The sequence below is a fragment of the Rhinoderma darwinii genome, chromosome 10, assembly GCF_050947455.1.
Source record: "Rhinoderma darwinii isolate aRhiDar2 chromosome 10, aRhiDar2.hap1, whole genome shotgun sequence".
In the NCBI taxonomy this organism is placed as follows: Eukaryota; Metazoa; Chordata; class Amphibia; order Anura; family Rhinodermatidae; genus Rhinoderma; species Rhinoderma darwinii.
Window position 1 is genome coordinate 51856955 of NC_134696.1, and position 22738 is coordinate 51879692.

The 22738-nt window shown below is 40.8% G+C and overlaps 1 protein-coding gene across 2 annotated transcripts in view; it reads right to left on the reverse strand.

Moving 5' to 3' along the window:
• Positions 1-22537, reverse strand: part of PTPRH (protein tyrosine phosphatase receptor type H) — a 167939-nt gene extending 145402 nt beyond the window's left edge. Inside the window, exons 1-2 of one of the 2 annotated variants that reach the window (XM_075839920.1) lie at positions 22458-22537; positions 11771-11991 (exon numbers count right to left, since the gene is read on the reverse strand). In XM_075839920.1, coding sequence (XP_075696035.1) covers positions 11771-11824 — 54 coding nt within the window. In that variant the 5' untranslated portion in view covers positions 11825-11991; positions 22458-22537. Of the gene's footprint in view, positions 1-11770; positions 12044-22457 lie in introns of those variants that run through there. The other variant, XM_075839921.1, reaches the window with a different exon arrangement.
• Positions 22538-22738: the final 201 nt, after the last annotated feature.

Genomic DNA, 22738 nt, shown 5'->3' on the forward strand with positions numbered 1-22738 from the left:
GACATTTTTTAGATATTTTCTGGCGCAAATATTTGACGCAAACGTAACCAGCAACAAGGTGGTTTAAAGCAAGACAGAAGTGTCTAAAAATGCATTCAATGTATCATCCCGGATGAGCCACTGTAATAAATGTGCCACATATAGTCTAATGCTAAACAGTCTAAACTTAAGACACTATTAGGAAATCTGCCCAATGGGTGACAACTTGAAAAACTGATATAATATTATGTTGATTTGTCATCAGTTTTAGTTTAGATCAGTTGTTGACTGCATGAATCCAGCCTTATGGCTTATTACTACTGTACAGGTAACAAAAGGATCAGCCTCATGTTACTCAGGGTCATACACCACTGTGTTTCGGGAGACAACAACGAAATGGAAAAAATGTTTGTCTTTTTTCCCTTTAAAGTCCATGGAAAACAATTTCATTAATAAAGAGCTCTTGAATTCTCTCCGTTGCTTGTCCAACCCTTTTGTAACAGTGGTATCAATCGGTTTAAAAATAGTGTCCAGAAAAAAAAGGGTCTGTTTTTCTTTTCCAGAAACAGTTTAATTTTTGTGCATGGGTTTGTCTAGTATTAAAAATCAGCCCCATTCATTTGAAAACGGCAATACCAGACACAGCCCATGGACAAGAATGGCACTGTTTCTGCAAAATACTTTTGTCTGACTCTGGACACGCCCTTTAACATTGTAATGAAGAAGTGATACCAATATTTCCAGGAATAGGGTGGACGTGCCCTTACCCTCTCCATGAGATGAGTTCTCTTATTGTGTACTTAGAATTATTTGAAGGAAATTACGTATATCGAGTGTAACGTACGGCAGGTGTTATTAATAGTCGTTGTAAACATCGGATATGTCAACCTTTCACTCCTCTTCATTGTCCTCACTATTTTACTCTAGGGCTGCGCTGTGAACTGGTTATTCCAGTTTACCATTTCTGTTAACAATTTATTCTTCTTTAGTGAAAGCAGCATCTTCCTTACCATGACCTAGAGACATAAAAAAAAACTTCCCACCTCAAACTCTTAAAACCGGAGTAATAAACATCAGCATAAATATAACCCATTCACTACAGTATCACCAGCAAGCAAAAAAGTGTTTGTAGCAATAACATCACTTGGGCCTAGCTCACATTACGTGTATGTCAGCTAATCTCCCGGCATATACACTAAATGTGTCTATAGGGCTCTATTAGCCCAACGAAGGCCAAAAGAATGTCCTTTTGGCCTCCGTCGGACTGGAATACGTCAGTATACCTTTTTTTTGAGGAATGGAATAGCATACGCTATTCCAGCCCACAAAAAAAACGTATACCTCGCAGTGTACTTTTTTTTAACATGGGAGCCTATGAGTGACGTATATCACTGTATGTCATACATCACAGGTATCCATTTAACGTACACGTCATGGGCTTTTCAATAGCTTTACATGACGTATACACTACCGTTCAAATGTTTAGGGTCACTTAGAAATTTCCTTATTTTTGAAAGAAAAGCAACGTTTTTTTCAATGAAGATAACATTAAATTAATCAGAAATACACTCTATACATTGTTAATGTGCTAAATGACTATTCTAGCTGCAAACGTCTGGTTTTTAATGCAATATCTACATAGGTGTATAGAGGCCCATTTCCAGCAACCATCACTCCAGTGTTCTAATGGTACATTGTGTTTGCTAACTGTGTTAGAAGGCTAATGGATGATTAGAAAACACTTGAAAACACTTGTGCAATTATGTTAGCACCGCTGTAAACAGTTTTGCTGTTTAGAGGAGCTATAAAACTGACCTTCCTTTGAGCTAGTTGAGAATCTGGAGCATTACATTTGTGGGTTCGATTAAACTCTCAAAATGGCTAGAAAAAGAGAGCTTTCATGTGAAACTCGACAGTCTATTCTTGTTCTTAGAAATGAAGGCTATTCCATGCGAGAAATTGACAAGAAACTGAAGATTTCCAACAACGGTGTGTACTACTCCCTTCACAGTCTCTAACCAGAGTAGAAAGAGAAGTGGGAGGCCCCGTTGCACAACTGAGCAACAAGACAAGTACATTAGAGTCTCTAGTTTGAGAAATAGTCGCCTCACAGGTCCTCAACTGGCAGCTTCATTAAATAGTACCCGCAAAACGCCAGTGTCAACGTCTACAGTGAAGAGGCGACTCCGGGATGCTGGCCTTCAGGGCAGAGTGGCAAAGAAAAAGCCATATCTGAGACTGGCTAATAAAAGGAAAAGATTAATATGGGCAAAAGCACACAGACATTGGACAGAGGAAGATTGGAAAAAAGTGTTATGGACAGACGAATCGAAGTTTGAGGTGTTTGGATCACACAGAAGAACATTTGTGAGACGCAGAACAACTGAAAAGATTCTGGAAGAGTGCCTAACGCCATCTGTCAAGCATGGTGGAGGTAATGTGATGGTCTGGGGTTGATTTGGTGCAGGTAAAGTGGGAGATTTGTACAAGGTAAAAGGGAGTTTAAATAAGGAAGGCTATCACTCCATTTTGCAACGCCATGCCATACCCTGTGGACAGCGCTTGATTGGAGCCAATTTCATCCTACAACAGGACAATGACCCAAAGCACACCTCCAAATTATGCAAGAACTGTTTAGGGAAGAAGCAGGCAGCTGGTATTCTATTTGTAATGGAGTGGCCAGCGCAGTCACCAGATCTCAACCCCATAGAGCTGTTGTGGGAGCAGCTTGACCGTATGGCACGCAAGAAGTGCCCATCAAGCCAATCCCACTTGTGGGAGGGGCTTCTGGAAGCATGGGGTGAAATTTCTCCCGATTACCTCAGCAAATTAGCAGCTAGAATGCCAAAGGTCTGCAATGCTGTAATTGCTGCAAATGGAGCATTCTTTGACGAAAGCAAAATTTGAAGGAGAAAATTATTATTTCAAATAAAAATCATTATTTCTAACCTTGTCCATGTCTTGACTATATTTTCTAGTCATTTTGCAACTCATTTGATAAATATAAGTGTGAGTTTTCATGGAAAACACAAAATTGTCTGGGTGACCCCAAACTTTTGAACGGTAGTGTACATTAAATGAATATCATATTAGTTTATGGGTGATGGATACCTGGGACAGATAGCTAATATTGGCATCTGTCATCCATAGTCTATTATGGTATCCGTTTAATGAATATGTCAGGAACCCTCATGATCCCAGTTCAGGACGTATCCATTTAATGCATGTCATTATAGTCTATGGTATAATGTATGCTTTTCCCGGGTAATATGTTAAACATAGGCAAATAAAAATATATTAATTGTATTTTACAACCATCTATATAGAAGTATACAGCTTTGTTCTTGTATTAGGCCATGTTTACTTGGGGAGTTTTGTCCTGCCTTTTAGGCTGTGGCTTGATGTGCAATGCTAATGTAAAGGATTGTATAAGTTCACATTTATTCATGCAACGTAGTTTTTAATTAATTTAAAAGGGGTTTTCTTATGTGGACAACCCCTGTCAATATTCGTTATAAGGGCATATGGACATAATAGAAGGAGGTTGCTCGAGTGGTTTCCCCCTACACCACCACGAGTAGAGAGCCATTAACATTTTGGTGAAGTCGGTATAGCCATGTATTATATGGCAAGTAATCCTACATTTCCTCCTACAGTGGTTGTATGGCCAGATTAAACTATTCCCGGCAAGGTCTGCTGAACTGTCGGACCTGCAGTAGTTACCAATCATTGGGGTGTGTTTTTATTTTAAATAAACCTTTTATGGGTGGGTTGACATTTTGCAGTAAGTTCACAGGTAAAGACATAGCACAATCATGTAGAATCAAGACATCGGACCAGAGGTAGAAGAGTAGTGTCAATGGGGTTACAGGAAAGGAAAACAGCGACCCCAAATAAACTATGGTATAAAGAGTTACCACTGCTTTATTAGTCCAACATTTCGGACTCCACTCTGATGTGATGACCTTTAGGACTGTAAATTGAAGCGTCCTCTTTGCAGAACCAAAGCATTGTGATCTACTAAGACCTTCCAGAGTTTACCTACCTAGGACCTAGAGAGTTGATAACAGTATTTAGGAATCTATATTCTGCACCTTATGGAAGGCCGGCATGGTAGCTATGAAAATGTATGTCACTATTTAAGGGTTGGGTTTTTTTCTGCCTTGCCTATGGACCCATTTGGGAAGGATCCACCTCTGAGATGATTAATCAACTCAATGCAACCTTTTGAGAAATATAACAGTCTAACTGGATGCTGTTGTAAGAATATTCCGCAACTGGAATATGTCTAATTGCAAAAACAGGATCCCATAGAAAATCCTTCTGATCATCACAAAAAAGGCTGTAAACGTATATGTTTAAGAGGGGAAAAGCTCTTTAAGATAATTTCACCTACGGCAGATGAGAGGAGGGACGACGACCAAGGATCTAGTCCTCCCTGGGTAAAATGATGACAGACACACACAGTACTACTGTAGTCTCACACACAGGCCTCAGTAATCGGAATGAAAACGGCCTTTGTCTTTTTTCCTCTTATTCCGCTCACTTTCCACTTGAGACACATGACACATTTGAGTGATAAAGTTCTTAAAGCTCTAGCTTAGCTGCTTTATTTTTCCTTATGTAACTTACGGTAAATAAATTTTTCCCCTTTCTTTTTCAGAATCCGAATTTCTTATTTAATAAAATATTGGCTATAATAATTAGTCATATATTTCTATCTCATTGGGATTTTAACTAGTGAGGTCTTTTGTTTTCAGTGGCGATAAGAAGCACCAAAGGTGTCTCATTTCCCCCCAATGAAATACTATAAGACTTTGGCCAACTGAATTTGCATGTTTATAGGGGGATCAGGGCTTTTGGGCAATGAATCATTCAGCTGACAGATATCTAACAGTATGTGTATGGCCATATTTAACAGTGATAACCAATTAGGAGACTTCTCGGATTGAAAAACAGAGTGGTAGCAGCCCTTTCCTTAACTTGCACATTTAAAATACAATTCCATGACGGTCCTATAATCCAGAATATGTGATAATCCAGCACCAGCATTATTAATGGATGTTTTTTTGTATTGGAAATTATCAGAATAGATTTGAAAACTGATACATTTATGTCCACAATAGGTTTACATCTGCAAAGTTTTTTTTTAACCATTGCAAAATAAGCCTCTGTTCCTCCTACTGCAAAAATAGCAGCGGTCAGAAGAAATAGCAGACTACAAGAAGCTGAACTATTCTATTAGTGTAAAAAAAATATATAAATTCGTTGTTTTGTAGTGTAATAATATATAAGATGACGAATTGCAAAACTAATGCCAAAAATGCTGTTGCCCAGCTCAGTGCTCACAAAAGGGCCACCGCTATTTTATCAACAGTTTCTAGAGCCTAACATACTATATGCTACCCCATGGCACCCATTGAAATAAACGGGCATTACACAAACAAGTCAAGCTGGGGACCCCCCCCCCCCCCCTATTGCATCTAGATACCATAATAATGAAAATCGATAAGGGTCATCCCAACCAAAAATCCCTTTTAATAACAAGTCATTTTAAGGAGATTTTTTATATTAAAGTGTGTGATAACATTTGAGCACCACACACACACTATATATATAGTGGGAGCAAAACCCATTGAAAGCAATGGGCAGATGTTGGTAGGCGTAATGGAGCCGTTTTTTCAGGCGTAATGCAAGGTGTAAAACGTTCAAATTACGTCTGAAAACAGTTCATGTGAACATACCCTTATAGTCCAGAGACACATTCGCAATTCCAGTTGTTGTTATTGGAAACCGTCAACAAGCATGCCATCTGACATATCCCTAATAGATCAGCTGAGCTCCTAGAGTGCAGTGGAAAAGTTTTCCTACATCAGATTACAAATACAGTTAACCACTTGCGGGCCACCGAGCATCTTAAAACGTCCATCTGGTCCGCATATAACACTACAGCAACTTTTTTTGAAACGTTTTTGCAGAGTTTGCAGTTGCACGGAAATCATGCAGCTGCAGATGAGGGGAACCGCCTGTCAGAGACATCCGTACTTCCTATAGAGAAGGCAGGGATGAGCTCCGTGTATACAGATCAGGAAGCTGCAATGGCGCTTCCTGCTCCATCCCCAGCAATCACGTTGATCGCCGGGTAGCTGCTTGGTCTTAGCAGACACAGATCAGCTCTGCGGTGTATCTTTGAAGGCTATATTTCCCCTGTAACTGAAGCTAATAGGTCAGTCCAAGCTACAGGAGAAATCAGCAAAAGGTCTCTTATGACCCTATAGGGGAGGGTCACAATATGTAAAATAAATAAAGACAAAACAAAAAGTAAATAAAACAAAAAAAAGAACACCAATGTTAGCCCAAACCGCAGCTTCTAGCCCCACCCGGCAACCAAAAATTATATGTGCACTATGTAAAAAGAACTGTAACAGAAAGGGGGAGACAATTTAAAAACTTATTTTAGTGGCAATTTGTGCTATTAAAAAAAAAAACAGACACTTATTTGCATTTACATTTTCCCGATCAAATTGAGTAAATCGAATTCAAACAAATAAAGCATATGGATATGGAGCATTCTGGCTTATCAAAGAGCAGTACATGTATAAAATCAGCCATACAAGTACAGAAATGGCTATGCTGCAGACAGTTAACACGAATATGTCTGCAGCTTTAATACTAAAATGTGCAACTCATTTCTGGTGTCAGAATTTATAGCATTTGACAACCAACCTGTCAAGATATAAAGGAGTAACACATTTAGTAGCAGTTAGTGCACAGGAATCCCTTCGGGGCAAATGCTGCACCTATACGCAGTTATTTATCGTAACGTAAACAGCCAAAGATGCACAAATCATTCATCAAATGTGACTGACGACATGAGTGACAATATTGCTCGCTTCACTTCACACTTGACTTTTACAGCAGTTTTTTTTCACTTTACAGCCGATCTAACTGATGACCACGTGATATCACTTTGCATTAATTTTTAACCTGTTTATCAGTCCAGTGAAGATAAAAAAAAAAAAGAAGGAAACTATCGAACATCGGTCCCACAAAAAAAAAAAAATGCGGACCCATTGATGATCAGCTGTAATTGCTGGGGAAATTAGCGGGTGGCCAAATTCAATATAACAGGTGACCATTTATCACATGGGCCTGCAAGTTCTCAATGGTCTTTCCCATTGATGAGGTCTACAGAGAACATGGATTGTATTCATTAGCCATAGACTATAGGGATTCGTTGGCCGATAGGAATTGCTGACCATCTAATGGCTAGGACGGGTGGGCAGGCTGTATCTGACAACAATTATTTAATTTCTTTGCCAGCATTACATGCCCTTTATATGTGCGGGAGGGCATTAAGGATCAGATATGTAGGATAAGTCCATAAGGGGCTATGGAGAACTATGGATGTATCCGGCATGTAACTAACACTCAGGGAACAATTGAAGCTAATTGTGATCTGACACATTTATATTCAATGTGGAAATCCTTTAGTAGTAGCCAGACAAGTATTTCCCCTGAAGGGCAAAGTAAGTTGTCGGTTTTCTTCTAGGTTTACAATGATTCTACATGATGACATGTATTCGTTTATAGCAAAAGATGTATATGTTTTGGACAATTGTACCTTCCCCCGTAAAAAAATTGAGATAAATCTTTTTTTTTCATGCCTACCTGTACACATCTTGTACCTTTCCAATGTTGCTGAACCTAATGAACATAGTAAATTCCAATGGTAACAGGATAATTAGTATACGTTTAATATTGAAATATATGAAGTCCTGCCTAAATAAACGTTTAAAATGTCTTTATTAATTAGTATTTAAAATAGGGCACTCATGCCAATTTATACTGTGAATAGGCATTTGGCAAAACAGAGACACAGTTCCCTGATCAGGTGTAAAAATAAGATGATGATTGGTACACCTTAGTGTCGATACAACACCCGACAGGAGTAGTGATACACACCACTCATCCGTTTGCCGCAACGATACAAAGTAGCTCAGTCCAATATGAATGTTCCACAGGCACCGATGCATTAGTGTCTCATTGTGCTCCTGAGAATACACAAATTCAGCAGCATAATATGTGCTGTATGGTAGCTGCTCAAACTAATATACGCAATTTACAAATACCCCTGAGGACGTTCCCCTCTGGTTCAGAGGGTTTCAGAAACGCGTTGGAAAATTGCTCAAAATTGCTAACTTGTGGCAAACAGACCACATTTATATTTTGCTAAGTTCTCTGTTCATGTTTCAATTGGTGCACCCAGCATCGGTGCCTGTGGAACATTCATATTGGACTGAGCTACTTTGTATCGTTGCGGCAAACGGACGAGTGGTGGCAATCACTACTCCTGTCGGGTGTTGTATCGATACTATAGGTGTACCAATCATCATCTTATTTTTACACCTGATCAGGGAACTGTGTCTCTGTTTTGCCAAACGCCTATTCACAGTATAAATTGGCATGAGTGCCCTATTTTAAATACTAATTAATAAAGACATTTTAAACGTTTATTTAGGCAGGACTTCATAACCTAATGAACATCTTGTAGAATACTAGAATTTGACAGATCAACCACAGGAGATGATTGGGACATTCATTCACTCAAAATGTTTTGCTTAACGCGTTTTGCATTTGTTTTAGACTTTTAGATGAAAACGTGAAGGATCTGATCAGATGTCGGACGCTCTATACTATATTTTGATGAATGAGAAACAGCTGGCAAAATGTTTGTTTTGGGTGATAAATGGAAATCCTTTCTATTGGGAGCCTTACAGCTTAAAAAAAAGTAAATCAAATAACAGATTTTTGGGGCAGGTGAGTTATTGTATTTACATATAAATTTATTTCCTGAATCAGTTGTCCAATCCATTTGGATCCCTTGGGGCAAAAGTTGTCCTCCTATCCAACATGAATGTGATCAGAGCATGAAAAGGATAGGGGAAAAAAATCCACATAATCATAACATAAATGTCTAAATTACCCAGTAGTCCAATAATGAAACCTAAAACAATTGAACCCACTTTCGGATCAAAAGATGGTCAGTAAATGGCCTTGTTCTCACAAGGGGCCAGCAGTGGCAACAAGGGTTATATTTGCCCACCAGGGGAATCATCCTGAGACAAGGTTCTGACATATGTAATAGGGCCGACCAAAAAGAGTCTATGATGTCCAGCAGAGGACAATTCCATCTGAAGTTAACCGGGATACCTTTGGAACGATATATAGTATATGATCCAAACTGCTACACAAGCACTCTGTGCGAACTCTGCCTAAGTGACTAGAAGATCTCTTTTTTTTTTTTCTACTGCAGAATTATAAATATATCAGAAAAACAGAACCTTACCGATTAAATTCCAAATGGGGAAAAATACAATTTCTACATATATAATCTCTATCTTAATTTTAATAAACTATCTACAGCAAAAAAATAGATCTTGACTATACTCCTGAGTTCTTAAGAGCAGTAGCTGTGCGGTCTCTTGTAATCTCTGCTGTTTCTCCTGCCTTTACTTTTTGGGTCAGGAAGTAGATACCTGTCATATGCCATGGTCAGCCATATTAGCTCTCATGGGTTTGCTTGTTCAGTCATCAGGTCACTCAGAGCCAACCTTACCAAATATCTTCATAGCAGTTATTTTCAGAGAGAACCCTTCAATTTTTCTCACTGTATAGAGAAATGCTTTATGACTTGCTATAGTGCAGAAGGATATTAATACGAGTCAGTATCCTTTTGAGACCCCTGCATGTTAGAATCCCTTCGGCTGCTATAATGTATAATCGCATAGGGGGTCCCTCCTCTATGATGTCTATATGCCTTAATATGCCAGATGGGACAAGCCCTGTAAATTCCTTCAGAAAAAGGACGGGCTGAGGGATTTTTCTCTCCCTGACAGTATGTTTTATTCCCAATTGCTAGTCAATTATAGGCTATAGAATAAACTGTAGTGCTTAGTTTATCAGTGCTTAGTTATTTTACTTGTACATTTTTAACCAAATATACTTACAGCACTAACCCTATGAATATTCTGGCATATTTTTCAATGTGTCACAGCTATAACATCGGAGTAAGTTCTGAAAAGTCAGTTGACCTCCCCCATCAGAGGCATGGTATAGCTTGGATAGCTAGGGCCCAAAGCAAGACATGTACCTGGGCCCTCGACTGCCATTTTTCACGGCCGATTTGCACCTAGGTGGGACTCGTTTTCACGGATCCCTCATAGACTAAAACAACGGCCGTGTAAATTGCCCCATAGAAGCACATAAAGCCACATGATGGCCGTTAAAAACATGTCCGTCACGCAGACGGTTTCAACGTTCATCTGAATAAGGCTTTACAGCAGGTTTTTAAAGGGTTTTCTTTTCATACCTGGTTTGCAGCGTCTGATCACAGCTAGAAAGACTAATTGTCGATGTCTAAAGAAATAATTCTGTCACTCATGTACAGATGTAGCGGTCTTCATCTTGACTGTGAACGCAATTGATACATAGTGGAAAGATCCTTTATCTTGACTTTTTCAATGGCTTTTGTTATGTGATATAACGCTGCAGCAAGTTATCAGTCAAGATAAAGATGGCTACATCCGTACAACAGGTGCAGAGCTTATTGAATGGGGTGTATTATTAGAGACATATGCTATGAGACATTTATAAGAATACGTCTCAGACCTTACTCAAAGAAAAAAATAAATTATGCATGAATATTGATAAATTGGCCCCTATCGGTTCTCATTTATTTCCCTCATCCTCCCTGGAGAACGTGATTTGCTCACCTGCAATATCTTTATGTGAATATACAAATTGGATCCACATCCTCAGTCTTATTTGCATATCTAATAAAAAACCAAGTTTCCACTCACTACATTCTTACCTATACAGCATTACATTGTAGGTATCCCTATACAATATCTAGTATTTATACAGATGCTTATTTCTCTATGAACTTTAAAATTCAAAATGAGGAACCAAAAAACTAAAACTAATCTAAAGAAGCACATAATGCAGCACACGAAATTCATAGAAATATATGCAATGTTAAATACTTTTGTGTCAAAAAAGACAAAAGTATAGTAGGTATGATACCTTTATTGGCTAACCTTTTATGGTTAGCCAATACAGGTATCATACCTACTATACTTTTGTCTTTTTTGACAGAAAAGTATTTAACATTGCATATTGTTTCTGGCTAACACGGTACTACACTATTTTTTACTGTACTTCATAGAAATATATCGTAAATGTGCACGTTACAAGAGGTTAGAGGACACTTTTTACGTTACTTTAACCAGAAGACAACCTAGAGCTGCGGAGAATAGCACATGCCATCACAATATGGCTTTATCCAATTCCATATTTGTATACAAACACTATACATGTAGTTTCATATGTCTCTTGGACATCACGGTCTAAAGAAACGGTCCCAGTAGTGCGCCACAAGCAGAAAATGTCTCGGAGATATGTCACTCACAAGGCAGCACATGACAGTTATTTGCTTTCGCATACTTTCGAAATTTCTAGACCTGGAAATGTCACACAACAAGTAAGCATATGTCGCACAATGACCGACGTATAAGCCAGAAAACGTATACTTAAATGTCTCAGGCTGTTCTGTATATGACGTTACCGTTTTAGAGATATTTCCCCCCGCCGACAGTTTGTATACATGAGCCCCAACATGTTTCGACCCTCATCATCAAGAATCATTATTATTGAGAGGCTGATGTGGATCTACGAGTCTCAGCCATTCCAATTACATATCATACATCTGCCATAATGACACCGTACTTACCAGTAGCAGAGGAGACAGGTTGCATCGCCCTGGTGTGATGTAGTGAAACGCCATAGGGGCATTGAGATTCTTGTTAGGACCCAACACCTGAGAGGCTCAAATTCCCGGGGAACTCTCGTTACACCTGCCGTGCTGGTATTTCGGATGTCACCGTGAACTCCTGATCCTGTCACTTTCTCATTGTCACTCAGAATAAAGTTGGGACTTGTCAGATCTTTGTACTTTCAGAGCAACAGGGAAGTGAGACAGTGAAATCATTAATAGCAGCAGCAGCCGTCACACAATTCTCCTCCTCTCTACAAGGCAGGACTTTAACCTTTTATTCTTCTATTTGAATGGCCACCTCCCTTTGCACAGTAGGAAGTTGCATCCTACACAAAGTTAATAACTGAGTTCAGATAGCAAACAGAGCTCTGCTACATATAGCACCTGCCCTGAAATCAAATACCAAGTGCAGATAAGCAAGAAAATCAAGGGGCGAGTTACATCTATCACACCCTAGTGCAGGTGTTTCAGATTCTTAGGGTATGTTCACACGCTTAATCAAAAACGTCTGAAAATACGGAGCGGTTTTCAAGCGAAAACAGCTCCTGATTTTCAGCCGTTTTTTTAAATCAAACTAGCGTTTTCCGCTGCGTTTTTTATGGCCGTTTTCTATTGAGTCAATGAAAAACGGCTCCAAAAACGGCTTAGAAGTGACATGCACTTCTTTTTACGGGACGTCTTTTTTTAAAATAAAGCGTAAAAAAACGCCCGTCGGAACAGAACGCCATTTTTCCTATTGAAATCAATGGGTAGATGTTCGTAGGCGTTCAGCCTCCGCATGTTTAGCCGTTTTTCGGGGGGTTTATGGCCCGAAAAACGTCTGAAAATAGCTTGTGTGAACATACCCAAAGGATATGTTCACACGCTTAACAAAAAACGTCTGAAAATATGGAGCTGTTTTCAAGGGAAAACCGCCTCTGATTTTCAGACGTTTTTTTAAGCAACTTGCGTTTTTTGCAGCGTTTTTTTACGCCCATTTTTGGAGCTGTTTTTCTATTGAGTCAATGAAAAACAACTCCAAAAATGGCTCAAGAAGTGACATGCGCTTCTTTTTACGAGGTGTTTTTTTATGCGGCCGCGTAAAAAACGCCCTGTGGGAACGGAACGCCATTTTTCCCATTGAATTCAATGGGCAGCTGTTCGGAGGCATTTAGCCCCCGCATTTTTAGCCGTTTTTCAGGCTGGAAAACGAAAAACGGCTGAAAATAGCCCGTGTGAACATACCCTTAGGGCACGTGGCGGAATTGTTGGCGGAAATGTTGGTGTAGATTTGGGGCAATTACGCAACGAATCTGCACCAACATTTGCATATTTGACAGGTAATTCAGACGTTGCAGATATCACAGCGGACTTGCCACAGATTTCAGTTTTTGCATTGCAAAGGCTGAAATCCGCAGTGAAATTCCACTTCTTCTCCAGAATGTCTTGGGCAGTGGTTAGCACTGTTGCCTTGCAGCACAGCGCTGGGGTCCTGGGTTCAAATCCAACCAAGGACAATATCTGCATGGAGTTTGTATGTTCTCCGTGGGTTTCCTCCGGGTACTCCGGTTTCCTCCCACACCTGAAAACATACCAATGGGGAATTTAGATTGTGAGCCCCAATGGGGACAGTAAAAAAGAGGACCTCTGTACAGCGCTGCGTAATATGTTGGTGCTATATAAGTAACTGAAATAAATAAATAATGCTGCAGAGGGAAAATTCTGCACCACAACCTGATTTCCGCACAGTTATTTTCTACAACGTCTGAACTAACTTTCCTAAAAATGTATACAAACAAATGTAAAAAACGGCTGCTGCAGAATTCCACTGCGGACTGTTCACAGCATAATTCAACAGCAATTCCGCCACGTCTGAATGTGCCCTTACTGGGCACATTCTTAAAACAACGCACCTCACATGGACCTATGCAAGTCAATGGGCCCATTCAGACATTGTGTTTTTCACGCAGCGTGTGTCCGCTGCGTGAAACTGACTGCATGTCCTATACTTGTGCGTTTTTTGCGCATCACGCACCCATTGAAGTCAATGGATGCGTGAAAGTCACGGACAGCACACGGACGCACATCTGTGTGCTGTACGTGATTCACACAACTGTTGCACAATAAATGATGAGAACAAGAAAACCACCTCCTACGGCTGACATACGCGCGTAAAAAACGTTGACCAGCACCATACACTGATGTCACACGGAACTGCAGCGCAGGAAAAATGCTGCGTTTTTTACGCACGCAAAACGCACAAGTTCGTGTGAATTTTGCCTTTGTGTGAGTCTCTCTCTGACATATGACAACTAGCTGTTATCATTAAGACCAGAGCTTCATGGCGTTTAAACATGCAATATTATAATGTCTGCACACTAAATCGCATTTCGATATCATGTACAATCTTAACCCGTTGCGTACCTTCTCCGCAATAGTACGGCGCAGGCCGCTCATTGCAGCGGACCTTCGCCGTACTATTGCGGAGAAGGAATAAACTGTGAAATCACATAGTGATATAACAGCGGCGGCAGCGGTCATTGACAGCTAACCGTCTCTGTTACCGGCCTGGGGACCAATTAGCAGTCCCCCATGCCGGCGATTGCTGTGATTGGTCAGTCTCTGAAGACTGACCAATCACAGCCATCTGTGACGTCGTCTACAGGAGAGAGCTCCTGTCACTTTCTCTGATCTCCTCATTTCTGTGAGATCCGTGAGGAGATCAGAGAAAGCGGTGTAAAAAAACAAAACACTATTTTTATTAACCCCTTCCCGAAAATGGGCATATAGTAACGCCCTGAGGACGAAGCGTGCACAGGAGCTGTGCGCACTCCATCTTCATCGGATGTCGGCTGTAATATACAGCCGACATCCCACTGCAACAACAGCGATCACTGTTCTTTACGATCGCTGTAGTTTAACCCCTTAAATGCCGCTGTCAATAGCGACAGCGGCATTTAAGTGATTGATACAGAGGGAGGGGGCTCCCTCTGCACCCCATTGCCCCCCCCCCCCGCAAAAAAATCACGGGGTTCTGATGGTTGCAATGGCAACCAGGAAGCCTAGCAACGGCTTCCTGGTTGCCAGGTACGGGAGCCTATTAGGTCCTGCCCAAGGCAGGACGTAATAGGCTCAACTGTCAGTTGTAAAGTGACAGTTACAATACACTGCACTACATCAGTACATACAGAAGTAGTGCAGTGTATTGTACAGGGGATCAGAAGATCAGATCTTCCAGTCTCCTAGTATGTGTAAATTAAAAAGAGGGAAAAAAAAAGTTTTCGATAAATAAATAAAAGTTTTACGTAATAAACCCAATAATCACCCTGTTTCCCTAATCAAGCCCTTTATAATATGAAAAAAAAATAAAAAATAGACATAATAGGCATCGCCGCGTTCGTATTGGCCTGACCTAAAAAAAGATCATATTATTTATCCCGCACGGTGAACACCGTAAAAAAAATACAATAAAAAACAATGGCAGAATTTCCTTTTTTGGTCACGTTGTTTCCAAAAAAATGGAATAAAAAGTGATCAAAAAGTCGCGCGTAGCCAAACAAGGTACCAATAAAAACTACAGTGTGTCACGCAAAAAACAAGCCCTCGCTCAGCTCCGTCGACAAAAAAATAAAAAAGTTATGGCTCTCAGGACATGGTGACACTAAAACAATTTATTTAGAAAAAAAGTGTTTTTATTTTGTAAAAGTAGTAAAACATATAAAAACAATATCAATTTGGTATTGCCATAATCGTATGGAACCGCAGAATAAAGTAAACATGTTGTTTATACTGCACAGAGAACACCGTTAAAAAATTATAAAAAAAAACTGTGAAAGAATTTCAGTTTTTTGGTCTCCTCACCTCAGAAAAAATGGAGTGGTACGAGCTGGGCCCAACACATTGGGCACTGAAATAGCGCATACCTGTGGAAAATGGCAATTTTCAATCTGCAACATCCACTGTGCACTAATTTCTGCAAAACCTTTGGGGGTCAAAATGCTCACTACACTTCTAGATGAATTCCTTGAGGGGTGTAGTTTCCTAAATGGGGTCACTTCTCTGGAGTTTTCACTGTACTGGTACTTCAGCGCAATGCAACATGGCGTCAAAAACTAATTTTGTAAAATCTCCACTCCAAAAACGAAATTGCGCTTTTTCCGTTTAGACCCTTGCTGTATGTCCAAATAGCCATTTACAACCACATATGGGGTATTTCCCTACTCAGGAGAAATTGTGTAACACATTTTGGGGTGTCTTTTCTCCTGTATTCCTTGTGGAAATGAAAAATTATGAGCTAAATCTACAGGGTATTGGAAAAAAAATTTTTTGTTTTCACGGACCAATTCTAATAAAATCTATAAAACACTTGAGGGCTCAAAATGCTCATTACACCTCTAATTTAATTATTTCAGGGGTGTAGTCTCCAAATTGGAATCACACCTGGGGAATGTCTACTGTACTGGTACTTCAGGAGCTCTGCAAATGCGACATGGCCCCCAGAAACCCATTCAGCAAAATCTGAGATGCAAAATCCAAATGGTGCTCCGTCCCTTCTGAGCCCTGCCGTGGGTCCAAACAGCAGTTTATTACCACATATGGGGTATTACCGTAATCAGTAGGAATTGTTTTACAAATGTGGAGGTGCTTTTTCTCCTTTATTCCTTATAAAAATTAGAAAATTCAGTTTTTTTTCCAAAAAAAGTCTCTTTTTATCTTCACAGACTAATTCCAATAAATTCAGCAAAAAACCTGTAGGGTCAAAATGCTAACTATACCACTAGAAAAATTCCTTGAGGGGTATAGTTTCCAAAATGGGGTCACTTTTGGGGGTTTCCACTGTTTAGGTCCCTCCAGGGCGTTGCAAACGTGACACGGCACCGAAAACCATTCCAGTAAAATCAGAGCTCCAAAATCCAAATGGCGCTCCTTCCCTTCTGAGCCCTGCTGTGGGTCCAAACAGCAGTTTATTACCACATATGGGGTATTTCCGTAATCAGCAGAAATTGCTTTACAAATGTTGGGGTGCTTTTTCTCCTTTATTTCTTGCAAAATTAGAAATTTTTGAGTTTTTCCAGAAAAAAAGTAGATTTTCATTTTCACAGACTAACTCCAATAAATATACCAAAATACCTGTGGGGTCAAAATGCTAACTATACCCCTAGATAAATTACCTGAGGGGTGTAGTTTAAAAAATGGGGTCACTTTTAGGGGTTTCCACATTTTTGGCACCACAAGACCTCTTCAAACCTGACATGGTGCCTAAAATATATTCTGAAAAAAGGAGGCCCCAAAATCCTCTAGGTGCTCCTTTCCTTCTGAGGCCTGTGTTTCAGTCCATTAGCACACTAGGGCCACATGTGGGCTATTTCTAAAAACTGCAGAACCTGGGAAATAAATATTGAGTTGCGTTTCTCAGGTAAAACCTTCTGTGGTACAGAAAAAAATGTATTACATATGAATTTTATAAAAAAAAAAATTAAATTTGAAAATGTCAGCTATACTTTCCTTCAATTCCTGTAAAACGCCTAAAGGGTTGACTTTCTGAGTGCTGTTTTGGATACTTTGAGGGGTGCAGTTTTCAAAATGGGGTGTTTTATGGGGGTTTCTAATATATAGGGCCCTCAAAACCACTTCAGAACTGAACTCGTCCCTGAAAAAAATAGCTTTTTGAAATTTTCTTAAAAATGGGAGAAATTGCTGCTAAAGTTCTAAGCCTTGTAACGTCCTAGAAAAATAAAAGGATGTTCAAAAAACGATGCAAACATAAAGTAGACATATGGGAAATGTTAATTAGTAACTATTACTATCTGTTTTACAAGCAGATACATTTAAAATTGGAAAAATCATAATTTCTTCAAATTTTCTCAACATTTTCGTGTTTTTCACAAATAAGCAATTAATTTATCGACCAAATTTTTTTCACTAACATAATGTACAATATGTCACGAGAAAACAATTTCAGAATCAATTGGATAGGTAAAAGCATTCCAGAGTTATTACCACATAAAGTGACACATGTCAGATTTGAAAAAATGGGTCTGGTCCTCAAGGCCAAAATGAGCTGGGTACTCAAGGGGTTAAATTATAGCATAGTAGACGTCGCATGTGTACATGATGTCATGCATACACAATTTTGCAAATGCAAAACAAAAAAAACAACCATAGGGCAGATATAGGCCGGGAGCCAAAGCCAGAAGTAAAACCAAATGGAAGGAAAGGTATAAAGAAAAGACTGATGTCTCTCCTTTCTTTTGTGTGCACTCTTGTGTTTGGATAAAAAAAACAGAGACAAAAACGGCATCAAAACTGCGTTTATGTTCCTGGCCTTATTTAGGCTGGGTTCACACGTGGCGGAATTTCACTTGAATTCCGCTGCGGACACTCCGCAGCGTTAATCCGCAGCGGAGCCGTTTCTCCATTGACTTCAACTTAAATTTAGAAGTGTTCGTTTAGACGATGCGTAAAATTCCGCTGCGGAGCATAGGCTGCGGAGCGGAATTTGGTGTCCGCAGCATGCTCTGTCTGTTGCGGAGCAGTGGCGGACTGGTTGCGGACTCATGGCGGAATTTCTCCATTGACTTCAATGGAGATTCTAAATTCCGCAATGAAGTCCGCAGCTGTCATGCACATGTTATGTGTGCTGCGGATGCGTCTTGCTTTTTTGCCATGACATTTCTTCATTCTGGCTGGACCTATGTATTTCTAGGTCTACAGCCAGACTGAGGAAGTCAATGGGGCTCCCGGAATTACGGGAGCGTTGCTAGGAGACGTCAGTAAATAGTCACTGTCCAGGGTGCTAAAAGAGTTTAGCGATCGGCAGTAACTGTTTCTGCACCCTGGACAGTGACTACCGATAACAATATACAGCAACCTGTAAAAAAAATAGAAGTTCATACTTACCGAGAACTCCCTGCTTCTGTCTCCAGTCCAGCTTCCCAGGATGACGTTTCAGTCTTAGTGACGGCTGCAGCCAATCACAGGCTGCAGCGGTCACATGGACTGCCGCGTCATCCAGGGAGGTAGGGCTGGATGCCGAAAGAGGGACGCGTCACGGCCGGTAAGTATGAAAGTCGTTTACTTTCACTAGGGAAAGTGCTGTCCCTTCTCTATTTCCTGCACTGATAGAGAGAAGGGAAGCACTTTTCCCGCAGTCCGCAGCAGCTAGTCCGCATCAATTTACTGCACATTTTGGGCAGATCCGCAGCCGTAATCCGCAACCCGGATTAGGTGCGGCATTGATGCGGACAGTTGCGGAGGAATTCCGCCACGTGGGGGCATGCCCTTATACTGTCTGAAACTGAGACGGCATAAACTAGATAAGTTAGGGCTCATGCAACAACTGTTATTTTCTTCTGTGTCCTATCTGGTTTATTTATTTTTTTGCAGATAGCATACTGAACCATTCATTTCTATGGGGCCATGCACACATCCGGTTTTTTATGCGAATCGGTCTGTCTGTTCCACAAATTATAGAACAGGTCCTATTCCATATTTGCGGTCTGTCTCACCCATCCTAGTGTATGTGTCTGCAAAAAAAACTAGCAGCACACGGAACCTACTAGGATCCGTGTTTTGCGGTCCACAAAATGGCAATGATCATACACAAGAAACCTTAGGCTGAAGATGTGCACGTCAGTAATAAATTGGACTAATTGACTAATTCACTTAGCCACGCCTCCATTTCTAGACACTTTTGAAAAGTGTCTAGTGAGACGCGAAAAGTGACTAAAACATTTTATAAAGAGCCTTTTTATGCGCCCTCACCACTTTTGTGAAACAGCAGCACAACAAATGTATTATAATTTTTGCTAGAATACTGGGGTAAATTATAGTGGACATCTATGCCAGCTCCTAGCTAGAATAGACTTCTCTCTGTGGGGCATATCAAGGTAGAGGCTCGTGCCAGGCCTTGTACCTTGTTCCCCACTGATCAGACTACACCACCAACCCACCCACTTCGGACAATTAAATAAAAAATTAATTATGCTCACCTCATTCATCTTCTTTTTCCCTCCGGCTTCCTCAGCATGTGGCGGCTCATTCAAGGTCCTGATGCCGGGCAGCATCAGGACGTTGTACGTCACACAGTATTGATGACGTTGTGTTCTGGGTTGCATATAAGGCCCTGACACTGCCCTGCGTGAGGACCTAGTATGCGTCGCCGCATGCTGCGGTAGCCTGAGGGAACACGGAGGGGAGATGAAAAGCGGTCAGGTGAGCATACTTATTTTTTATTTTATGTCCGATGATGGGGATGGGGAGGACGAATGGATGGTTTTTGCACTACAATGATGTGACGGATCCTGTCGCATTTTACTTCAAAATCTGTCGCATCTTACTCCAGCTCAGCAGGTAGCTAAGACTGGCGTATGAAACACCAGTCTCAGTAAATGTGCCCGTTATTATCTCAAAAATACAATTAGGCCACGTTCAGACGTAGTGGAATTGCTATTGAATTCCGCAGCGGACAGTCCTCATGGAATTCTGCAGCAGCCGTTTTTTACATTTGTTTCTATACATTTTTAGGAAACGTCGTTCAGACGTTGCGAAAAATAACTGTGCGGGAATTAGGCTGCGGTGCAGAATTTCCCCTTCGCAGCATGCACATTATGTTACGGAGAAGCAGCGGAATTTTACTGCAGCTTTCAGCCTTTGCAATGCAAAAACTGAAATCTGTGGCAAGTCCGCTGTGATATCTGCAACATCTGAATTACCTGTCAAATATGCAAATGTTGGCGCAGATTCGTTGCGTAATTGCCCCGAAGTGGCACTAACATTTGTAGCGGAAAAATTCTGCCACGTGTGAACGTGGCCTTAAGTTTCCAAGTGCAGGCAAACACATGCAAATTTTTGCTGCGATCTCACATGAGATCACAGTATAACAAATCGTGGGCAATATGTTGCCGCAAAGCGCTGGCCCGAGGCCTCCGACACACAGGCGTTTTTCCTATAGAGAAGACTATGGAGAAAAACGCCTATAAAACCCCATACCTAGAGCATGCTGCATGCTGCAAAAATTCCACAAACCAATTGTGTATATAAGCTTTATTATATTTTACTATGGACATTAACGTAACATCTGGCCACAGCTTTTTATAGGGGAAAAATGTGCAAAAAAAATGTGCACAAAAGCTGTGAAAAAAGCAGAACCAAAAACGTCAGTAAACGCTCTGTGTGAATGCAGCCTAAGGCCTCCTTCACACACTATTATAAACACTTGTAAAAATACACCATAAATTTGAAGCGTTTTTCAATGTATTTATTTCCTATAGGAAAAACACCAGAAAAAAAAATGCCATACACAAAACATGCTGCATTTTGAAAAAACGACATACAGGTCCTTCTCAATTAATTAGAATATCATCAAAAAGTTAATTTATTTCATTAATTCAATTCAAAAAGTGAAACTCATATATTATATAGATTCATTACACACAGAGTGATCTATTCCCAACATTTTTTTCTTTTAATGTTGATGATTATGGCTAACAGTTAATGAAAACCCAAAATTTAGTGTCTCAGAAAATTAGAATGTTATATAAGCCCAATTTCAAAAATGATTTTTAATACCAAAATGTTGGCCTACTGAAAAGTATGTACAGTATATGCCCTCAATACTTGGTCGGGCTCCTTTTGCATGAAATACTGCATCAATCCGGCATGGCATGGAGGCGATCAGCCTGTGGCACTGCTGAGGTGTTATCAATGCGGCGTGGCATGGAGGCGATCAGCCTGTGTCACTGCTGAGGTGTTATCAATGTGGCGTGGCATGGGGGCGATCAGCCTGTGGCACTGCTGAGGTGTTATCAATGTGGCGTGGCATGGAGGCGATCAGCCTGTGGCACTGCTGAGGTGTTATCAATGCGGCGTGGCATGGAGGCGATCAGCCTGTGTCACTGCTGAGGTGTTATCAATGTGGCGTGGCATGGGGGCGATCAGCCTGTGGCACTGCTGAGGTGTTATCAATGTGGCGTGGCATGGAGGCGATCAGCCTGTGGCACTGCTGAGGTGTTATCAATGCGGTGTGGCATGGAGGTGATCAGCCTGTGGCACTGCTGAGGTGTTATGGAAGCCCAGGTTGCTTTGATAGCGGCATTCAGCTCATCTGCATTGTTGGGTCTGGTGTCTCATCTTCCTCTTGACAATACCGTATAGATTCTCTATGGGGTTTAGGTCAGGCGAGTTTGCTGGCCAATCAAGGGCAGTGATACTGTGGTAATTACACCAGGTATTGGTACTTTTGGCAGTGTGGGCAGGTGCCAAGTCCTGCTGGAAAATGAAATCAGCATCTCCATAAAGCTTGTCAACAGAGGGAAAATTTCCTGACTCTGGACTTGATATAACACAGTGGACCAACACCAGCAGATGACATGGCCCCCAAACCATCACTGACTGTGGAAACTTTACACTGGACCACAAGCAACTTGGATTGATCCCTCTACACCAGGGGTCAGGAACCTTTTTGGCTAAGAGAGCCGTAAACGCCACATATTTTGAAATATAATTCCGCGAGAGCCGTACAATATGTTTAAAGGGCCATTGACAGATCAATCGCTCCAATGTTCACTTAGTACAGCAAGGAATGCTCCTCCCTGCTGTATAAAGCCACAACTGGACTGAAACAATGGTAATTAGCAGTAAAAAAATTAAATAAATAACTTACATTGTGAGCTTGCGATGCATGACATCAGTCCAGCAGTCTGGCTTCTTCTTTTTCCTGCGCATGACTGGAAGCTGGCATTCTTCCCACCTGATGTTGAGAGAATGCCAGCTTTGAGGCATTCGCAGAAGAAAGAAGCTGGAATGTTGGACATGTCACACAACGCATTGTCAGTTATGTCAATTATCTATTTTATTATTTTACAGCGAATTATTGTTTAGGTCCAGCGGTGGCTTAGTGCAGCAGAGAGGAACACTCCTTTGTGTACTAAGTGACCGCTGGAG